Below are 23,515 nucleotides of genomic sequence, written 5' to 3'. Positions count from 1 at the left end.
GTGGTACTATACCAGAGTTAATTTTCCCTTATTGATTGAACTATGATCCTTGTTTGTAGGAAATATACATTAAACTACTCAGAGGTGATAGGACATGTCAGCAGCTTACTCTCAAATGATTCTGAAAAAAAAAAGCATTCTTTGTACTATTCTGCAACTTTATATCAAAAGGTTTTTAAAGATTAAATATATCGCCAGAACTGGTTTGGCTCAGTGGATAGAGCGTCGGTCTGTGGACTGAAGGGTCCCGGGTTCGATTCCGGTCAAGGGCATGTACATTGGTTGCGGGCACATCCCTGGTGGGGGGTGTGCAGGAGGCAGCTGGTTGATGTTTCTCTCTCATCGATGTTTCTAGCTCTCTGTCCCTCTCCTTTCCTCTCTGTAAAAAATCAATAAAATATATTTTTAAAAATAAATAAATAAATAAAAAATAAAGATTAAATATATGTACATGGCTATAACATGTCAGCCAGGGTCCCAAGGCAGATTAAAGCATTAATGCATGACATTCTTTTTAAGTAACTTCTTACACATCTAGAATAAAATTTACTACCTACCCCCAAGGGAAAATTGAGAAAAATAGTCACATAGCTAATTTTTTAGAAGGTTTTCTTGTCTCATGGATCTTCATTTGAAAAAAGCCAGACAGGATAAAAATAAACATCCATGAACCCAAAACCCAATTTAAGAAATTATTGTTATAACTATCTTTGAAGTTTTCTGTGTGTCCCTCGCTGTTTCTCCCCTCTAATATATAATCACTATCCTGAATTTTGTGTTTATCATTCCCAAGGCATTTTATTTTTTTTAATTGTTTGGTCATGTTTGGATATGTCTGATATCCCTTTATCTTTGGTAAGCTGCTTGTGCCAAGGGCCTCAGCTTTCTCTTTTGGAACTTTAGTAATTGATATTATAGTGGTACTAGAGGCCCGGTGCGCAAAATTCATGCACTGGGCGGTGGGGGGTGGGTGTCCCTCAGCCCGGCCTGCACCCTCTTGCAGTCCGAGAGCCCTCAGGGGATGTCCAACTGATGGCATAGGCCCACTCCCTGCCTGCAGTCGGACATCCTTAGCGCTGCCATGGAGGTGGGAGAGGCTCCCGCCACCACTGCTGTACTTGTCATCCGTGAGCCCGGCTTCTGGTGCACTGACCAACAGGGGGCAGCTCCTGCGTTGAGCATCTGCCCTCTGGTGGTCAGTGTACATCATAGCTGCCGTTCAGTCGATTTGCATATTAGCCTTTTATTATATAGGATAGTATCTATGAGGCACTTGATAGTACTTGGCAGAAAAAGTTCTGTGGTCACTAACTGAAGAAATGCAGTCCATTTCGTAAGCTGATAAAAAGCTTTGAAATACCTGTTTTCAGCCACTATTGAACACCATGAAGTATAAATCATTTTCATTTGCAGGAGATACCATTGACCTGGTTTTTTTGGTGTTTTCTTTTTTTTAATTTAATCTTTATTGTTCAGATTATTACAATTGTTTCTCCTTTTTCCCCCCATAGCTCCCCTCCACCCGGTTCCCACCCCACCCTCTGCCCTTACCTCCCCCCCCCCCCCGTCCTCATCCATAGGTGTACGATTTTTCTCCAGTCTCTTCCCATACCCCCCACACCCCTTTCTCCCTGAGAATTATCAGTCCACTCCCTTTCTATGCCCCTGATTCTATTATATTCACCAGTTTATTCTGTTCCTCAGATTTTTAACCTTTTGCGCTCGGATGTCGAGTGTGACTCGACACGGTTAGCATTAAAATAAAGGAATTGAGAAAAAAGCAAGCGAGTGCAAAGGGTTAATTCACTTGATTTTTAGGTTCACTTGTTGATAGATATGTATTTGTTGTTCATAATTTTTATCTTTACTTTTTTCTTCTTCCTCTTCTTAAATAATACCTTTCAGCATTTCATATAATACTGGTTTGGTGGTGGTGAACTCCTTTAGCTTTTTCTTATCTGTGAAGCTCTTTATCTGACTTTCCATTCTGAATGATAACTTTGCTGGGTAGAGTAATCTTGGTTCTAGGTTCTTGCTATTCATCACTTTAAATATTTCTTTTTTTTTTTTAATATATTTTATTGACTTTTTACAGAGAGGAAGAAAGAGGGATAGAGAGTTAGAAACATCGATGAGAGAGAGACATCGATCAGCTGCCTCCTGCACAACCCCCACTGGGGATGTGCCCACAACCAAGGTACATGCCCTTGACCGGAATCGAACCTGGGACCTTTCAGTCCGAAGGCCGACGCTCTATCCACTGAGCCAAACCGGTTTCGGCCACTTTAAATATTTCTTGCCACTCTCGTCTGGCCTGCATAGTTTCTGTTGAGAAATCAGCTGATAATCGTATGGGTGCTCCCTTGTAGGTAATTAACTGTTTTTCTCTTGCTGCTTTTAATATTCTCTCTTTGTCTTTTGCTCTTGGCATTTTAACTATGATGTGTCTTGGTGTGGTCCTCTTTGGATTCCTTTTGTTTGGGGTTCTGTGCGCTTCCTGGACTTGTAAGTCTATTTCTTTCACCAGGTGGGGGAAGTTTTCAGTCATTATTTTTTCAAATAGGTTTTCAGTATCTTGCTCTCTTCTTCTGGCACCCCCATAATTCTGATGTTGGTACGCTTGAAGTTGTCCCAGAGGCTTCTTACACTATCTTCAACTTTTTGGATTCCTATTTCTTTTTGCTTTTCCGGTTGAGTGTTTTTTGCTTCTTTGTATTTCAAATCTTTGACTTAATTCTTGCATTCCTCTAGTCTGCTGTTGGGTCTCTGTATAATATTTTTTATTTCAGTCAATGTATGTTTCATTTCTAGTTGGTGCTTTTTCATATCCTCGAGGGTCTCGTTAAATTTATCGGCCTTTTCTAGGAAATTCTTGAAAAACCTTATAACCGTGGTTTTTGAATTCTATATCCAGTCGTTTGTTCTCCTCCATTTCTTTCATTTGTGATCTGTTTCTTTGCCTCCGCATTTTCACTGCTTCCCTGAGTTGGTAGGGTAGCTTTGTGTGCTAGGTTTCCTATATGGCCCAGTGGGTCAGCCTCCCCAGTTACCTGAAGTGGACACTTTTGGTGCACCCCTTTGTGGACTGTGTGTACAGCCTTGTTGTAGTTAAGTCTTGATTGTTGTTGGTATCACTGGGAGAAATTGACCTCCAGGCCAATTGGCTGTGAGTATCAGCTGTGTCTACGCCAGGAAACCTTCTGTATTGGAGACAGCCTTATAGGACCAGACTTGCAAACTTGCAAAAGCCTCTGTGCTCAGCTTGGATGGGGCGGAGTCTCAGGGCTGAGCAGATAGTCTTGGCTTCCCGTCAGCCCTGCCCTCGTGCACGCGCCTCCAGACCTCTGCCTTCCGCAGCTCCCCTGAGTTTCCGCCTGACAGTCCAGATTCCCCCTGTAAGAGCGTGGGTCCCCCAGGGGCTCACCCAGAACTGGGTTTCAGTGCAGTTGTAACGGGTTCAGCGCCGTCAGGAGCTTCTGACTCCCTTCTGCTAGGGAAAGCCTGCTGCAACCTCCGCAGTCAGTCCTCTCTGCGCGCACTCGCACGCGCCTCCAGACCCCTGCCCACCGCGGCTCCCCCGAGTCTCCGAGTGCCTTTCTCTCTACCTGACAGTCCAGACTCCCCCCATATGAGCCTGGGACCACGGGGTTTCAGCCGGAACTGGGGTTCAGTGCAGTCGGGGGCGTCCTTTCCCCTCCTGCCAGAGAAAGCCAGCCAGGCACTCGGTCGCCCTTCCTCTCTGCGCGTGTGTCTCTGTACCTCAACCCTTTGCAGCTCCTCTGATTATCCGTGAGCTTTTCTCTTTCCTTCTAGTTGTAGAATTTTCACTCAGCCAGCCTTCCTGTGGTTCTGGATGATGTCCGTTCTGTCTTTTAGTTGTTGTTTTGAAATTGTTGTGCAAGGCAGCAGTTTAGGTGCTTACCTATGCTGCCATCTTGGTTTCTCCTCTGACCTGGTTTTATTTTTTATTTTTTTCAGGATTTATTTTATTTCAAGAAAAAGGATTTTAAATATAATGTTACATGTGATAAACCTTAATATTTCAAGAAAAATTATCTTAAATATAAGAATGTACATGCAATAAACAACATCTCAAGAAAAATTATTTTAAGTATGATGTTACATGCAAATAAACTCCAATTATTCAAGAAAAATGATCTTACATGTAATAATACATGCAATAAACATTAATATTTCAAGAATAAAAGGATTTTAAGTATAATGACATTACCAAAACTGTACCAACATAGTATGATATCACAAAAGTTGTAGGAAATATTAAAAATCTGCAAATAACAGGATTATTTCTATTATATTCTAGTATATTTTACCCCCTCTGGCTCTGTTTATGTTGTTCATGATATTCCGCAAATGAGCGAGATCATATGATATTTATCTTTCTCCAACAGTGTTATTTCATTTAGCATGATACTTTTAAAGTCTATTTTGTTGGATGTGAGTATTGCTACTCCAGATTTTTTTTTCTTTTCCATTTGCATGGAAAATTTTTTCCATCCCTTCACTTTCATCCTGTGTGTGTCTTTTGTTTTGAAGTGGGTCTCTTGTAGACAGCATATAGTTGGGTCATGTTTTTGTATCCATTCAGCTGCCCTACACCTTTGATTGGAGCACTTAATCCATTTATATTTAGGGTTATTATTGAGAGGTAATGGAAAGCAAAGATCTGAGTCCAAGATTACTATATCCAGCAAGGCTATTATTCAAAATACACAAATAAAGAGCTTCCCAGACAAAAAAAAAGGCTAAAGGAGTTCATCACCAGCAAGCCAGCATTATAAGAAATGCTAAAGGGATTGCTGAGAAGAAGAAACAGAGAGAAACCTAGCTATACAGAATTAAAATGGCTATACTGGTAGTATTTAAGACTAAGACATATGTTCATTTAGGTTTTTATATCACTCATCTATATTTTGAAAAGGGCATGCATGTGTATCTTTCTTTTGCTACTCCCTTTTAGTTCCAGTAATGACAGTAAGTCTAGTGTGTTCTATCACTTGAAATATTGACATTACTATAGATAGTTTGAAATATAATTTTTATAGGCTTTGGATTAATACCTTTAAAAAATATTAAATTATAACAGAAATCAACCAGACTATTATGAAGTCGTTTCTCAGCCCATTGACTTGATGAAAATCCAACAGAAACTAAAAATGGAGGAGTATGATGATGTTAATCTGCTGACTGCTGACTTCCAGCTGCTTTTTAACAATGCAAAGGCCTATTATAAGGTAAGAAAGCATCAAATTTGGAAGGTATCCAATTTGATAATTGTCTGGCTTTTTAGTATTTATCAATTTTGTAAGTTTGTAGTGGTTTCTTATTTGATGGTTTGAGTTTGCATTTCTTTTCTTAGTAAGGAGATTGAACATTTATATGGTTATGAACTATTCTTATTCTGTGTCTGCTCAGATATTTTGTCTATTTTTTCCTTGAGTAGTTTGTCATTTTCATATTTCTAGAAATTTTTATAGTAGGTACTGATCATTTTTTTTCTTATATGTGTTGCAGATATCTTCTTCCATTGTGAGTCTACTTTTTCACTCTTTTTATGGTTCTTTTGATGAAGAGAAGTTTTTTAATTTAATATATTCAAATGCACTTTTGAGCTTTGTGGTTTTGAACTTTGTGGTTTATCCCTCTTTGTGTCTTGTTTCAGAAACTCCTCTTGCTTAAAGTTTATGAAGATATTCTTCTTTTATATTTTCTTCTGAAAGTTTAATAGCTTTGTCATTTACATTTAAGCCTTAAAGCTACAGAGATTGATTTTTGTGTTTTTTGTGAGGTAGAGATATTTTCCTCCCACAGGTATAGGCAGCATCTTGAAAAGGCCAACCCCTCTGCATTTGTCTGCAGTGTCAGTACTGTCATCGTTTCCATGTGCTCATGGCTCTCTTTCTGACCTTTTAGTCTGTTCCTTTTGTTCTGGCCAGTTTATTCCTGGGCTATTCTATTCCTGCCTTAATTACTATGGCTTTATAATTCTTTTTTTTTTTTTTAAATTGATTTCAGAGAGGAAGGGAGAGGGAGAAAGAGAAACATCAATGATGAGAGAATCACTGATCGGCTGCCACCTGCATGCCCCACACTGGGGATCGAGCTCACAACCTGGGCATGTACCCTTGATTGGAATCGAACCCAGGACCCTTCAGTCTGCAGGCTGATGCTCTATCAACTGAGCCATACCAGCTAGGGCATCTATACTAATAAAAGGGTAATATGCTAACTAGGGCAGACAAAGCCATAGCGGCTGTGAGGGCCTAGGGCCCAGGGCCCCACTGCGTGGGAGAGGCAGGTGGTCCGGCGCCACGGCACCTTTTGCAGAGGCGGCACAGGACAGGCCACAGCGCGGCCCTGTCCCAGTGCTGCCCCTTCCACAGAGGCAGCTACAGACGCAGCAGTGTGGGCCTGGTCCAGGCGCCACACCTCCACAGAGGCTGGTCAGGGTGCAATCTGCTGTGCCTCAACCTCCCACAGCCCCTCCCACAGCCGACCTGGCCCCAGATCCCCCCACCTACCAGTGGGTGGGGGGCGGGGCCAGCACTAAGAAGCGAGGGCTGAGGGCCCGCAACGCGGTGATGGGGGCAGTACCTTCCCCTGATCAGTCCGGTTGCCTCCCACAGAGGAGGACATCCCCTGAGGGCTCCTGGGAGCTCCTGGACTGTGAGAGGGGTTAGGCCGGGCTGAGGGACCCCCCCCCCCATGCACGAATTTTCATGCACTGGGCCTCTAGTGGCTTTATAATTCTTTATCTGTTAAGGAAAGCATGTTGGCTATTCTTAGCCTTTTCCTTATACATTCTTGGCATTTCCTTATACATTTTAATATTAGTGTGTTAAGTCAATAAGCATACAAAAAAAATTTTGGAATTATTATTGGGCCTGCATTGACTCTCTGTAGATCATATTTTGGAGGATTGACATAATTGTGATATTGATTATTCCAATCTATGAATTTGCTGTGTCTTCGTTTATTTAAGTCTTCTTTAGTTTATCAAAACTATAAATGTTCTTGCATAAAGATTCTATAAAAATGTTGTTAGATTTATTCTTGAAACTGTGTGTGTACATATATTTTTTATTTTATTTGAGCTATAATTCACACACTTTTTTAAAGTGTAGAATTCAGGGATTTTTAATATATTAACAGTGGTGCTACTATTACCACTATGTAACTCCAGAATATTTTCATTATCCCCAAAAGAAAACCATATCCATTAGCATGCACTCTTTGTTGTCCCTCCTCCGAGGGGCCTCTTGCAACCACCAATTTACTTTCTGTATGGATTTCCCTATTCAGGACATTGCATATAAATAGAATCATATACGATACGGCGTTTGGTGACTAGCTTCTTTTACTGAGCATAATATCTGTAAGGTTCATCCATGTCATAACATATAAAGGCTGGGGCAAAAGTAAATTTACAGTTGTGAGTACACAAAACACAGAGTTTATTCTTGTATCATTAATTATTGTATTATTTTCCATATGAACAACTGTAAACCTACTTTTCCCCACCCTGTATTATATCGATATACCACATTTTGTTTATCCATTTCCTAGTTAATGGACATTTGCATTGTTTCTACTCTTAGCAATAATAAACAGTGCTGCTATAAATTTTGTGAATATGAGGAGAGTGCTATCCAGTTGTCATGGCTCAGTGTTGGAGCGTGACCTATGAACCAGGAGGTCATGGTTGGATTCCCAGTTAGGGCACATGCCCAGAGTGGGGCGTGCAGGAGGCAGGCAGTCATTGATACTCTCTCATCATTGATGTTTCTATCTATCCCTACCTCTCCTTTTGTGATAATGGTTATCACAAAAAAAGTTGAAATATAGGTGATAGGAAAAAAACTACTGTTATACCCCAGGATTTCCATGGACACAGTAACACCCCACGGCGCCCAATGCCCACACTCCCCTCTTACACTTCTGGCCTCTCACAGGCCAAATTGCTCTGTGACAACTGAGGTTTCCCTACAGACACAAATCCACTGTGACACCCCAGGGCAAGCAGTGACTACACTCCTTTCCCATTCCCACTAGATCCCTGCTGCAGTGTTTATTTTTACTTACAAACGTACTACCTTCTTTATTCATTCTTTTATTTTTATTGAGATGTCATCTGTTAATATAATTATAGCTCATTTAAAGGTTATCTATCTTTCTTTTCTGACTATCTTTAGTATTTTCTTTTTGCCTTTTGTATTCTGTAGTTTTACTGTGATAAGTTTAGATGTGAATATATATTTATTTATATAATTTGGGAGTTATAGGACTCTGAATCTTTGGATGGATGTTTTTCATCACTTCTGGAAAGTTTTCAGCCATTATGGCTACATATCGCCTTTGCCCCATTCTCTCTTCTTATAGAACTAAGATTGAAAATTATATCAGAACTCTCTTAGGTCTCCATTTCCATTAACCTTTCACAGTCCCCTATTTTGTGTCTTTGTTGCTTTTCTAATTTTCTTTGAAATCTGTTTTTAAACCAATCCATTACATTTTTACATTTTAATATTTCTATTTTTTGTATCTTGGTAGTGTTTTTTTAGGGTTCCTTGCTGTTTGCTTAAATCTTTAATCCCATTGTTTCTTTAAACATATTCAACATGTTTTTATTTTATGGCAGATAATTCCAATATCTGAAGTATTTGCATGTCTGGTTTGCTGTCATTTCTGCTAGCTTTCTGTTGTGATTCTTTTATTCTTGTATGTTTCATGAATTTTTACCAGAAGCTAATAGTTGTTGGAATTTTATCTCTAGAGATTCTTTGAGGCTCAGATTGAAGTTGGATTGATCTAGAGAAGAGATTTGTTGCTTATTCTAGGCCAGATGCTAGGTCTAGCTCATGATGAGCTCTCACAGGAGATGATTCATCTTGTACCTCTCCTTTCCCACAGTGCCATGATTGAGCTAGGCATGGTTGAGCTGGGTGGAGATTGGGGTGTATTCCCCTTTATCTTTTTCACCTATCCCCCTCACCCCCTGCCCCTCTGGCAACCATCCCTTTGGTCTGTGTTTCTGAGTCTGTGTTTGTATTTTGTTTCTTCATTTGTTTTGTTTTGTTTTTTAGATCCCGCATATAAATAAAACCATACAGTATTTGTCTGACTTAATTCACTTAGTATAATACCCTCTAGGTCCATCCATATTGTTGCAAATAGCAAAATCTCCTTTTTTATTGCTGTGTAATATTCCAGTGTGTGTGTGTGTGTGTGTGTGTGTGTGTGTGTGTGTGTGTATGTTGTGTACATGTGTACATACACAACTTACACTTACCTAGATTGCTTCCATATCTTAACTATTCTAAATAATGCTGAAATGAACAGAGGGGGTGCAATGTGTCTTCAAATTAGTGCTTTTGTTTTCTATGGATAAATACACAGAAGTAGAATTGCTGGGTTGTATGTATTTTTAGTTTTTTTTTTTTTTGAGGAATCTCAATACTGTTTTCCATAGTGGCTTTCTTAGTAATAATGAGTCTTAATTTAGCAAATCATTTCTCTTCTGCCTCAAATCTTTCTGTAATAAGATAGGCATAAATAAATTAAATTTATTTCAGAATGCCTTTAAAACATACATTTAGTTCTTGAGAAAAGAAATTGTGTCCCATGTATCTTTTAATCATAAGGAGTTTAACATTTGTAGTAGAGTTTTTAAAGTTACATCTTAGAATACCGGTCTCTGCTAGAACAGGATGCTTTAAAAATAGTAATTGATTTATAATAAAATATTAAAGTGCTTTTTTTTTTCTCTTCTCTTTGCTAATATACAGCCAGATTCTCCTGAATATAAAGCTGCTTGCAAACTCTGGGATTTGTACCTTCGAACAAGAAACGAGTTTGTTCAGAAAGGAGAAGCAGATGATGAAGATGATGATGAAGATGGACAAGACAATCAAGGCACAGTGACTGAAGGAGTAAGTGCGCAGCTGGAATGGGCTGTTGGGAAGTGGACAAGGCCCCTGTGATTTTTCTCTGGGCTGTTGTGGTCTTTCTATATAGTTGTGTTGGTAACTGAGAGGGTCAAGGGGCATAATATAGACAGACCCACTGCAATTAAAAGGAATCATAAGACATCCAGGACAACGTGTCCCATGTGTGATTGCTTTTTTGAATTGCTCTTATTTATTAATGCATATTTCCTGCTCAGTTTGAAAGAGAATGTTCATATCATCAGTGATTCAATGTTCCTATTTGAGATATCATGTAAGAGTAGGCTGTGTTGTGATTAAATGTTGGAGAGTCAATGGAATCACCTTAGGAATATTTTTGTGGGTTAGACTGAGTACTGTTCCTAGAATGTGCCAAGTGTGTTCCTGTCGCTGGAATTTTGCAGTTACTCTTACTTCTGCTTGGAATGTGCTTCTTTTAGCTCTTCGTCACTGCTCTTTTTCATTATTCTAATAACACTTAATTCTAATAACACTGCTCTTTTTCATTATTCTAATAACACTTAACTGGGAGAGGACTTTCCTTACCACCCCATTTAAATTGTTTGCTCCACACTCGTTTTCCGTCATCACATCTCTTTGGTCTTCAGTCTTTATCAATATATAACTTGGTCAGCTAACTTGTTTATTAAATTAGATGTTTACTTTCTGTCTTCCCCCAAGTAGAATTATAGTCCACAAAATAAATCACCTTCTTCACCTATTCCTGACATGTAGACTGTGCCTGACTTGTAGGTACTGATAAATTCCTTTTTTTGAATTTTTGTTTGTTAATCCTCACCCGAGGATATTTTTTTCCCATTTACTTTTTAAAGAGACTTGAAGGGAGAGAAGGGGGGGTGGGGGGGGGGAAAGAGAGAAACACGGATGTGAGAGAGACCCATCTATTGGTTGCTTCCTATACATGCCTTGACTGGGGCTCAGGAGCAAACCCAAAACCCAGGTCTATGCCCTTGACTGGGAATCGAACCCTTCCTTGTGTTCGATCTAACCACTGGGCACACTAGCCAGGGTGGTACTGATACTTCTTGCTGAATGAACGTTTGAAAAAGAATAATTAATTCCTGAGGAATTACATCTCTCTTCTGCAGCTAAATAGTAAGACACCCAAAGCAGTGCATTTCCCTTTTTTTTCCTGAAACTTCAACACAGAAAGAAATATGGTGGGTGAATTTTTCAAAACATACCCTTTTTTTGTGGAGTCTCAAAAGCTAGTTTCTAGGGACCTTGTCACTTTCTTTCTAGAAGTTAAAAGATTGGAATTAGGTCGAAGGCAATTAATTAGGGATTCCCTGAAATTTTACTCTCTGATATTAATATGGGAACAGCAACATGCTTTCTTAAGCAGAAGATTCATTACCTACAGGGGGCTCAGCCTTAATTTAGGCCTCCAGGGTTCTAGTCAAAATGAGAATGCCTACATTTAGAAATTGCCTGTGCTTCTTTCAGTAAAAAATTGGAAGGATCTTGCACGTTCACTTCCCAAACTTCTTTCTAGCCCTAAGGTTCTCAAGAAGGAGGAAGGAATTTTCAAGTTTTTCATTTTTAAATTAAGAATGATGTCTTTGGAGTTTTCCTCAATTGTGGGAATAGGTTATATGACTGCATTTATATACCCTGCTTCTTTTGTGACCTGCAACACAAAGTAGCTGGTTTGACTTGGAGGAGAGGAATCTTGGCTGTAGAATATAATTCTCCTCTTTTTGAAGCTAACTCTATGGTGCCATGTTTTAGCCAGGAAGTAAATGACTTAAACATGGATATTTTAATCTGATTTCATCAGTGTTATGTTGGTTCTCTAAGCTTATATGGTTGGAGACTCTCAGCTAACCACGTCTTACATGTTACATATTTATTGTGTGTCTTTTTTTTGCCAGGCTCTGTGGTAGACCCAAGAGATTTGTTAAAGCCCTCTCTGTATAGTTAATGTTAGGGGACCTTAATATTGAGATTATACTAAATAAAAAGACCTATTAGATTAGGACAAAAATACTAGTGCATTCAATATTTAAATCAGAAATAATTATTAATATTTATATAATATGCACAAAACATTGTTTGTACTTGAACTACCATTTACTATAAACCTTGAATGAGATATCCCAGTGCTCACTATAGAAACTGGCCAGGTACTTTTTGGGTCATATACTTTCCATGTTGAAACAGTGACTAAGGTAGGATAAGCTGGCCATCTGGAGAGAAGTGATATGCATTAATTGACTTACTCTCCAGTCAGTTTTGATATAACTTGAATTCTGTTATTAGAGATGGCAAAGCATGCTCTGGTGAAAAGTATGTTGTTTCCACTTTACATATATAGTTATTCTACCAGAATATCAAGACTTCAGTAGATATGAACAGCAGGTGTAGAAATGACTCGGTATCATGGGGCATGTTTTTCTTTATTAGTTGCTCAGACCCAAAAAAGGTATGCATGTCTAATCATTTATACATATGGTACTTGAAATTCACTGTTAACAATATTTACTGTGGAATGGAGTTTATGAAAGGACTTTATCCAAAAGATTTAGTTACTGAAATATGTGAAGCGCCTCATTAGTTTCACATGTGCCATTCTGTGAGTACAGCCACCACATTCAGCATCCAGAGCATTTCTATGGTATTCTTAAAACTTGTACTTAAAATAAGTACTGTTTAGAAGTTGCTCTTTGAGTTGGCTTTCAAATTTTGGGAAGTATTTAAAGCATTTATTTTGGGATTTCTCTTGTAAAGTACTTATTTCTCCCCTCTCTTCTTTCTCTCAAACCCCTCCTTCCAGTCTTCTCCAAGTTACTTGAAGGAGATCCTGGAGCAGCTTCTTGAAGCCATAGTTGTAGCCACAAATCCATCAGGACATCTCATTAGCGAACTTTTTCAGAAACTGCCTTCTAAAGTGGTAAGTGATACAATTAAAGATAGATGAATTCAAGTGTGGGTGTTTTGTTTTATTTTTAAGTATTTCAAATGTTTTATTCTTAGTAAATAGAGTACAGTTAATGGAAGGCATTGGAGATAGCCAAGAGCTCCTCCTCATGGTCTCAGCAGCACACACGGGATATGTTCTATACTTGGCCAGAAGGTTGTATGTTTTGAAAAAAATTTTGTGTTTTTGTTTCTTGATTGGTAATTCTGTGTATTTTTTGTTGTCATAAAATATGCATAACATAAGATTACTATTTAACCATTTTAAGTATTTGCCAGTAATACTTAAAAGTTCAGTGTTATTAGTTACATTCATATTATTGTGCAACCATCACCACCATCCATCTTCAGAAATTTTCATTTTCCTAAACTCCGTATCCATTAAACAATAACGCCTTACTCCTCCATCCTCCCATGCCCTGTAACCAATATTCTATGTTCTGTCTTTCTCTGAATTTGACTTAGTACCTGATATAAGAGGAATCATACAATATTTATCCTTTTGTGTCTGGATTATTTCACTTTAGTGGAATGTTTCCAGAGTTCCTCCATGTTGTAGGATGTGTCAGAATTTCCTTCCTTTTTAAGGCTAATACTCCATTGTGTGTGTGTGTGTGTGTATGGTTTGTTTATATACCACATTTTGTTTATCTATTCATCTCTTCATGGGCTTTTGGGTTGTTTCTAAGATGGGTAATTCTAAATGATAAAATAAACACGTAAACTAACTCTTCTATAATAATAAAAGCATAATATGCTCATTAGACCGGATGTCCTTCCTGACGAACTTCCGGACGAAGCTGGGGCTGTGAGGGCCGAGGCAGCTGCCACGGCTTGCCTCAGGCCGAGTCCCTTGCACGTATTTTGTACACTGGGCCTCTAGTTTATTTATAAAAGACAAAAAACATTCTCTTTGCTCAGGAGACAGAATGAGAGGAAGATAAATTAATTCCTCCATTGTGATCATTTACTTTTGTGTCTACCTCCTTCCCTGGGCCCTGAATTTCTTAATGATAGGCACAAAGCCATATTTTCTTTTGTGTCTCTACCATGTAATTGGAACCCAGCCTGCCATAGATGTGCAAGAAGTGCTTGTTGACTGATGAGGGGCATGAAGCTTTCCCCACTAGTCATCAATAAGACTAGTTATTTAAATGTGTGTCTTGACTAGTTATAGGACACTTATGACATTAGGTATAAAGCACATATAACCATTAATGTCCTAAGTGTGGATCTGATTAGAAAAATAAAATTATTATATTGGACTTCAGTTTAAAATGTTAAGAAAAGAAGTCAGTAAGACGATTCCTCAAAACAAATTAAATATAGATTTACCAGATGAGCCAGCAATTCCACTTTGGGTGTATACACAAAAAGTGAAAGCAGGGTTTCAAAGAGATATTTGTACACCCATGTTTATAGCAGTATTGTTCACTATCACTAAAACATGGAACCAGCCCAAGTGTCTCTTAACAGATTAGTGGATAAAGAAAATGTGATATATACACACAATGGAGTATTATTTGACCTTTAAAATTTTTAAATGAAATTCTGACACATGCTAAAATAAAAATGAACCCTGAATACATTGTGCTAAGTGAAATAAGCCAGACACAAAAGGGCAAATACTATATGATTCCTCTTAGAGGAGGTATTTAGGGTAGTCAAATTCATAGAGACAGAAAGTAGAATTGCAATTTCCAGAGTCTGGTAGGAAGGGGAAAGTGGAGAGTTATTGTTTAATGGGTATGGAGATTCAGTTTGGGAGGATGAAAAGTTCTGGAGATGGATGATGGTGATAGTTGCACTATAATGTGAATGTACTTACTGTCACTGAACTATACATTTATAATGACTAAATAGTAAATCTTATGTATATTTTACTACAATAAAAAATATGAGAGATGAGTACAATTTTTACTCAAGGTTTATACTTACTGTGCAGGAGATAATCAGTATTAGTTGAGCCACCAAGGTTAATTTGGAGTAATAAAATAGTAATAACCTAGTTCCCCCATTCTGGGAAGGCTTTTGGAATACCATGCAGCAGGAGTTTGTTGGGGAAAGCAGGTTTCCAGTGGTCCTTCAGGGTGTAACAATTCCAAAGACAACAAAGAGAGGAGGGCAGATTTTACCTATCCTTTATAAATCTTTCCGAAGTAGGACTGGCTAAGTGGGAGGGGTGGGTTGGAAATACATGAGCCAGCAGCTTGGATTACATTGTACCCCAACTTGGGTGGCTGTGCCATAATTTGTCTACTAAACTGTTTCTCAGAAGTAGAATTGGTGAAGAGAGTGGACAGGAAAGGGGTTTAATCCAAGCAAAGAAAGGAGTAGTAAGGTTAAGAAAATAGAGGGATAAGCAGAGGGATCAGATAAGGTGAAGCATCACTGAGATCATCCCTTCAGCCTAGTAATTGAATGAAAGCTGTGGCCTTTACTTTTGTTGTTGTTTGGGCTCTAAGATTTGAACAGGTAGAAAGAGCCTGGAGAGCACAATCTGACTTCCTCTGACACCTATCACACCTGAGGAGATCAACTTTTGATTTTTGGTCAACTTCAGTTATTTACTTCAAGGAACATAACATATAGGAAGGGCTCAGGGCAGTGCATGCACTCTAGGCTTTGTGAAATCCTTCAAGGACGTTCCTCTAACATGTTTAACTTTACTTACTGTGATAAGCTAACATTTGATAAGAAAACAGAACTTTGCTTTGTTCCTTAAACATAGTTTCATTTTATAAGAATTTTATATGAAACTAGAGGCCCAGTGCATGAAATTCATACACTCAGCGGTGGGGGTACCTCAGTCCGGCCTGTGCCCTCTCACAGCCTGGGAGCTCTCAGGGAATGTCTGACTGAGGGCTTAGGCCCGCTCCCTAGGAGCGCTCCGGCAGGGAGCGGGCCTAAGCCGTCAGTCGGACATCCTTAGCGCTGCGGCGGAGGTGGGAGAGGCTCCCACCACCGCTGTTGTGCTCGCCAGCCATGAGCCCAGCTTCCGGCTGAGCAACAGGAGCATACTGACCACCAGGGGGCAGCTCTTGTATTGAGCGTCTGCCCCCTAGTGGTCAGTGCATGTTATAGCAACTGGTCAGCCGGTCGACTGTCTGCCCCCTGGTGATCAGTGCATGTCTTAATGACTGGTCAACCGGTCGACTGTCTGCCTTTTGGTGGTCAGTGCACGTCATAGTGAGCATTTGAGCGGCCTTAGCATATTATTAGCATATTATGCTTTGATTGGTTGAACAGCCTATTGGATGACTGGGCACTTAGCATATTAGGCTTTTATTATATAGGATAAGACATAATTGTATTATTTATTTACTTTTATGGTTGTGTTATTTAGATTGCAAAATTAAGAGAGCTTATAATAAGTCCTTAAAAAACATTCCTCTAGAGAGGATTTGAAATCTTGCTCCCCAGCATCAGTTTGGTTCAAATAAACTTATAAAATAACAACAACAAAAAGCATTCCTCTACTTCATTTCTAGGCACAGATATCTTGGGACCTTTAATTTATGTGATTCTGTGAATTTAGATTTTATTTTATTTGTTATTCCTCAACTGAGGATATTTTTCCATTGATTTTTAGAGAGAGTGGAAGGGAGGAAGAGATACAGAAAAAAACATCGATATGAGAGAGGCATCAATTGGCTGCCTCCTACATGTGCCCTGACCAGGGAATGAGCTTGCAACTGAGATACATGCCCTTGACCAGAATCGAACCCAGGACCCTTCAGTCGGTAAGCCAATGCTTTATCCACTTAGCCAAACCGGCTAGGGCTGAATTTAGAATTTTTTAAAACATTAAGTGTTAATTGTATAATAATAATTAAGTCCTAACTGGTTTGGCTCAGTGTATAGAGCATCGGCCTGCAGACTAAAGGGTCCCAGGTTCGATTCCGGTCAAGGGCATGTACCTTGGTTGCGGGCACATCCCCAGAAGGAGGTGTGCAGGAGGCAGCTGATTGATGTTTCTCTCCCATCGATGTTTCTAACTTTCTATCCCTCTCCCTTCCTCTCCATAAAAAATCAATAAAATATATTTTAAAATAATAATAATAATAATTAAAAGTACTAACTATAAACTATAACATGCTGAGGGTAGTTCATGAAGCTTGATATGCTGGACAGCTGTGTCTTTAGTTTTGAATCCCATAAAGCTGCTCAGTTGATTAAGATGGTCAGTGTCAGTGTGCTTCCTTGTTTTCTCATTAGCTGGATACTTTCACCTATTAAGCATGCCTGGCTTTTTGTCTTTCAGCAATATCCAGACTATTATGCAATAATTAAGGAACCTATAGATCTCAAGACCATTGCCCAGAGGATACAGGTATGAAGATGACCATATGTAATCGTGTGTGGTTTAGGGTAGATTGGCCTATGTTCTTATGGAGATTTAGAAAACGAGAAGCAGATGTCTCTGTAAGGGATTATCACATTAACGTAATGAAAGCAAATAAGAGTGGTAGATCACTTCCCGAATCATCAACTATTAAGGAGAAGAGTTAGGATTTGGATCCAGGCAGTCTGTTCTAAAAGTCTATGCTCTTAACCCCTATACTGTTACTTCCTCTCTACAGAGTAGGTGCTTATTAATTGAGTGAATGAAAATGAATGAGAATTAAAATTTGATTATCATAGGTTAAAGAAGGTATAGGAAAAATGAGCTAAATTATACCAAAAATCTAGTTTTTAGAATTTGGACTAACTTGGGTTATTTTCCTAGCTCTGCTTTATTTATTTTTTTATTTGTTGTTTTTTTGTTAATCCTCACCCAAGGATATTTTTTTCATTGCTTTTTAAAGACAGAGTAGAAGGGAGAGAGGAAGGGAGGGAGGAAAGGGAAGAGAGAGAGAAACATCAATGTGAGAGAGACACATCGATTGGTTGCCTCCTGCATGCACTCTGACCAGGGCCGGGGATCAAATGTGCAACCCCAGGTACCTGCCCTTGACTGGGAATTAACCTGTGACCATTTGGTGCTTGGGGTCAATGCTCTAACCATTTTGAAATACTAGCCAGGGTCCTAGCTCTGCTTCCTATTAGCTATGTCACTTTGGTCAGGCGACCTGCTTGCTTCCTCTGCTGTATGCTGAATGTAGTATTACTGCTTCACAGAGTTTTAGAGCTCGGTGATAATGTATGTGAAGCATCTCCTAGAGCATCTATGAGATGTGGCCTTGGTAATGTGAGTGACTGATCCTCCCAGGGTAAGGAGGCTACTAGCAGATAAAGCAGAAAGGAAAATGATGTGTTATATGGTGTCATTGAGAAAGGAACCTGAAAGCACAGTGGTTTGCCTGGAGGGAGAAACTTCCTTGGTTTTAAATTCTAAAAGAGTAGGAAAGAGTAACAGGGTAGTAATTACTGGTACCATAGAAATATTTACACTGAATGTTACAGTACAAATTCCCTCCTGGTTTTTCAGGCACCCTAATAGGTGCTACTGGGAGTGACTTAATCTCCTAGAACCTAAATCCCTAGGGTTTCTAACATCTATCTAGGGATAAAATGTTTTCATAATACAGAAAATCAGAGTGGGTCTTTAAACACCCATACCTCAGCTCCATTCTTCACTCTGTGACCTCTCACCTTATGTCCTTTTCCTTCCGAAGCCTCACAGAAGCAACTCCTTTCACCACATTCCCAATTAAGATCTTGGTCCTCTTATGTCTAAATAATTGTAATAGTCTTTACTCCCTCTCTGATGAAAGGCTCTCTAGTCCTCTCTGCATATTGCTTCCTGACCCTAGCTTTCTTCCTGCTATTCCACTACCCAGAGACTTGTCACTAGTTTTCTAATGCCTGCTGAAGGAAGTCGCAGCTGCTTGTGCCAGTTCAACAACAAGCTCTGGCTAATTTACGCAGAAAGGAATTCATGAAAAGGTATTAGATAGTTCATGGAATCATTGAGAAGGAAGGTAGGAGAGCTATGGGAAATAGAATTCAGGGCTGTCATGGCACAGGTTAGGTGATACGCAGTCTCTTTGTGGTGCCATTGCCGTTACCACTGTCACTTGCCAATGTGCGCCTTGGACACCCGCTGCTCCACTCCTGTACTCTACTCTCCTTCAGGAGTTAGGAATGCATTCCTCCATTCCCTTGCTGTTGTCTTTAGTCCCTCAAGGCTCAAGCATGAATTATTTCTCCTTGCCCTAGCTGCCAGGCTGCTGGCAAAGCTACCATCTGCCCACTTTTACCCTCTGTTGTGAAAGGTAGGTCCTTCCCTACCACCTGTGTTGGTATTTCCTACAAATAAAAAGGGTGCTCAGATATTGGGTATCCCTACAAGACAAATAACCAGCTCTTCTGCTTTGCCTGGTTCTCTGTACTCTGCCTCATTTTCCCTACTCTACCTACGCAGCCTGTGCTCATGGTTTTACCCTTCCCCACCATCCATTCTTCTTTATTTGGTTTCCTCATTCTCTCTAGAACATGTCAATTTCTGTGTCCTCATGTGTACCTTTTGAGTAGAGAGTCTCCCTCCTTCCTTTCCTTTGTAAATTGAGGCAATTATGAGTCTCCTGGGTTATTTTGGATTGAATAAGTGTCAAGATATGGGTACGCACAAATGTTAACATCTGTGCTAGACCTTTTTTTATCAGAAGTGGTCCATAAAACTAGAGGAGTTTTACTTCACACTGTTAAGTCCACCTTAATGAATTAGTATTAATGAAGCACTTAGAACAGTGCTTGGAACCTAAGTAGAAACTGTGTGTTTGCTAAGTAAAACAACTTTTACCTTGATTTTTTTAAAATAAATTGTAAGTTATTTTATGAGAATAATTTAGCTCTGGTTTTGTTAATTACCTCAAAAACTTGTTTGTAAATGGACAATATTAATAAATTTTTACTTTAACATATTGTTCATGTGTACTTTCCAATAAAGACTTGGAACATAGTGGCAATTAAAAAATATGTGGAGTTCTTTTTTAAAAAAAATAAGGTCATTCTGATTAATTTTAATAAGAGGAACTTGTATATTTTGTTGTTTACTATAGAATGGAAGCTACAAGAGTATTCATGCAATGGCCAAAGATATAGATCTTCTAGCAAAAAATGCCAAAACTTATAATGAACCTGGTTCTCAAGTATTCAAGGTTAGTTTTTTTTGTTATGATTTTTATTGATAAGAGTGGATACCTTAATTTAGAGCTAATAATTTTTATATAACAACATTATTGATAAAAAATTTATATATTGTGCATTTCACCTAATGAGTACAATTTAATGGCTTTTAGTTTATTCACAGAGTTCTGCAGCCATCATGACAATCAGTTAGCAGTCAATATCCATTTCTCCCCAGCCAGTTAGCAGTCAATATCTATTTCCTCCCAACCTCACCAGCCCTAGGCAACCACCAGTCTACTTTGTCTCTATGAATGTTCCTATTCTGGACATTTCATATTAGCATAATGTTTTCAAGGTATGCATGTTGTAGAATGTGTAAGTACTTCATTCTTTTCACTGCTGAATAATATTCTATTATATGTATATACCATGTTTTATTTACCCATTCATCAGATGCTAGACATTTAGTTTATTGCTGTTAAAAATAACTAGAGGCCCAGTGCATGAAAATAGTGCACGGGGGTTGGGGGGGAGGAGGGATCCCCTCAGCTCAGTCTGCACCCTCTCCAATCCAGGACCCCTCGGGGGATGTCCAACCAGCAGTCAGACATCCCTCTCACAATCCTGGACCGCTGGCTCCTAATTGCTCTCCTGCCTGCCTGCCTGGTTGCCCCTAACTGCCCTGCCCAGTGCGCGCCCCCCCTCCAATCCCCCCCCCCCCACACACACACACACACCGCCAGCCTGGTCACCCCCAACTGCGCCGCCCCCCCTGCCCCCCACCCCCCGCCGCTGACCTGGTCGCCCCACGCAGCCTGCTGTTCATTCGTTTGGTCATCCCTCACTAACCCCCCTGCCAGCCTGGTCGCCCCACGCAGCCTGCTTGTTCAGTTGTTTGGTCATCCCTCACTAACCCCCCTGCCAGCCTGGTCGTAGGCAGCCATCTTGTGAGGGTGTGATGGTCAATTTGCATATTACCTCTTTATTATACTGGATTATTATATAGGGTGCGCTACGAACATTCATGTATATTTTTATGTGGATATATTTTCATTTTTCATGGTTACATACCTAGGAATAGAATTTCTGGGCCACATGGTAACTATATAGTAACTTTTAGGAACCACCAAATTTTTTTCTAAAGCAGCTGCACCATTTTACATTTCTACTAGCAATGTGGAAGTGAAATTTCTCCACATCCTCACCAACTTTGTTTTTTATTTTTGTTTTTACTATAGTCATCCTAGTGGATGTGAAATAGTAGCTCATTATGGTTTTGATTAGCATTTCCCTAATGATTGGTGATGTTAACATCTTTTCATGTGCCATTCATATATCTTTGAAAAAGTATCTGTTCAGATCCTTAGTCTATTACTTAATTGGGTTACCTATGTTTTTATTGTTGAGTTGTTAGATTTTTAAATAGTCTAGACCAGTTACATGATTTACAAGTATTTTCTCCCATTCTGTGGTTTGTCTTTTCACTTTTAAGATAGTGTCCTTTGATGCACAAACATTTTTAATTTTGGTAAGTCCAGTTTGTCTATTTTTTCCCTTTGGTTATTTGTGCTTTTAGTGTTTTATCAAGAAACTATTACCAGTATTGTAATAACTATGTATGTTGCTAAGTGGGTACTGGAAATATCGGGGGGACACTTTGTAAAGTATATGATTACCTAATCACTATGCTTGTTGTAAACCTGAAACTAATACAAAATAATATTGGGGGCCTGGCCGGTGTGGCTCAGTGGTTGAGCATCGACCTAGGAACCAGAAGGTCCCAGGTTCGATTCCCGGTCAGGGCTCATGCCCAGGTTGTGGGCTCGATCCCCAGTCGGGCGTGCAGGAGTCAGCCACTGCATGATTCTCTGTTGATGTCTTTGCCTCTTTCTCCCTCTCCTTTCCTCTATACAATCAATAAAAATATATTAAAATAATAATAATAATAATAATATTGGGGGTAGGGAGCGGGATTAAGTCAGTCTAGGTCAGTGGTCGCCAACTGGTGGTCCGTGGACCACTGGTGGTCTGTGAGGTGCGAAAGGTTGGTGCACGCTGGTCTAGGTTTAAAACAAAACAAAAGAAACCATTACCTCGTTCAAGGTCATAACGCTTAACATCTATGTTTTCTTCTAAGAATTTTGTAGTTTTAGCTTTTACATTTAGGTTTTTGGTCCATTTTTAATTAATTTTGGAAACATGAGGTAAGTATTAGATAGGAATCCACACTCATTTTTTTACATGGGATAATTATTTTTCTTGTACCTCATGTTGAAAAGATTATTCATTTTCCCCAATGACTAGTCTTGGCACCCTTGTTAAAAATAAATTGACTATACATTTATAGTTTTATTTCTGGATTTAGTTCTATTTCATTCGTGTCTATCTTTATGCCAGACAAGGTTTGTTTTTTATCCACTTTTTGGTTAAATATTGATTTAGTCCCTGCATTTAAACCACATACATATAAAAAGCAATCTGTAGTATAATAAATATAAAAAATATAATGACTATTTTGTTGCTTTGCAGTTCCCTCAGAAGTTTTATAGTCCTGTAATGAACAGTTGTTTGTAGAAATTTCTTGAATTAATAATATATCATTGGGAATTTAGCACAGGGTGCTCAGAAAATCTTTTAGGAATAAAATATTTAGACTTTCTGAATGCTGATTCAAATACCGTTGCTTTCAGTAGTCAGTGTTAACCTTTCTTTTTTATCTTTTAAGAAACATTTAATGAAAACCAAGAATGAATTTGTAGTCCTTGTATTCTTAGTCCTTCATTAGACATTTTAATTGTGTAATACCAATTATTGATGCAGTTAAGAACTACTTTTTTGATGTGGTTATTTTCTCTAAAGTAAATTATAGAGAGAAGGGAAACTTTGGCTTTGATGTATTAGTAGTCTATTAATTTAAGTGAGTACATTCATTCTAAGTTTAAGTGGATAGTCTTTAATTAGAAGGTATTTTTGTTTCAATTTTTAGGTCAGTGTACACAGGTAGAGTTCATTGTATTTTCATAGACTTCATCATATTTTTACCACTGTTTTTCCTTGTTCATCATTACAACTTACTTAACTAATTGAAAAAGCTAGAAGGCTTTTAAACTTATATTTAATTAGAAAGATGTTTTGGAAGCTTGTGGAAAGGTTAGAGGATGCAGCTTTGTGGCTGTTGAATGAAAGGCTACTCCGGATAGAAGGAGTGCCATAGAAAATGTCCAGTGTACAATTAACATTTTAAACTGTCCTTTTTTCGATACTTTTTGTAAAACAACTAATTTTGTCTTGACAGGATGCAAATTCTATTAAAAAAATATTTTATATGAAAAAGGCAGAAATTGAACATGAAATGGCTAAGTCAAGCCTTCGAATAAGGTAGGTTTAAAAATGGCTAGTTTGCCCTGGCTGGTGTGGCTCAGTTGGTTGAGCATAATCCCGTGCACTGAAAGGTAGCGGGTTCGATTCCAGTCAGGACACATGCCCAGGTTTGGGGCTCGATGGTGGGGAGGGGTAGGCAATTGATGTTCCTCTCTCAC

General features: G+C 38.9%; 1 protein-coding gene across 30 annotated transcripts in view; it reads left to right on the top strand.

The window, feature by feature from the left end:
- The window catches only part of PBRM1 (polybromo 1), a 134,287-nt gene that overhangs the window by 11,342 nt on the left and 99,430 nt on the right, over positions 1–23,515 (top strand). For all 30 annotated transcript variants that reach the window (XM_079795194.1, XM_079795204.1, XM_079795197.1 and 27 more), the window contains 6 exons: positions 5,105–5,252; positions 9,804–9,947; positions 12,760–12,876; positions 17,167–17,235; positions 19,907–20,005; positions 23,272–23,354. In XM_079795194.1, coding sequence (XP_079651320.1) covers positions 5,105–5,252; positions 9,804–9,947; positions 12,760–12,876; positions 17,167–17,235; positions 19,907–20,005; positions 23,272–23,354 — 660 coding nt within the window. The remainder of the gene's footprint in view (positions 1–5,104; positions 5,253–9,803; positions 9,948–12,759; positions 12,877–17,166; positions 17,236–19,906; positions 20,006–23,271; positions 23,355–23,515) is intronic.

This window comes from Cnephaeus nilssonii (genome assembly GCF_951640355.1).
Source record: "Cnephaeus nilssonii genome assembly, chromosome: 17".
Classification (NCBI taxonomy): Eukaryota; Metazoa; Chordata; class Mammalia; order Chiroptera; family Vespertilionidae; genus Cnephaeus; species Cnephaeus nilssonii.
The sequence above is the reverse complement of the archived record's forward strand: the minus strand, read 5'-3'. Positions and strand labels throughout refer to the sequence as shown.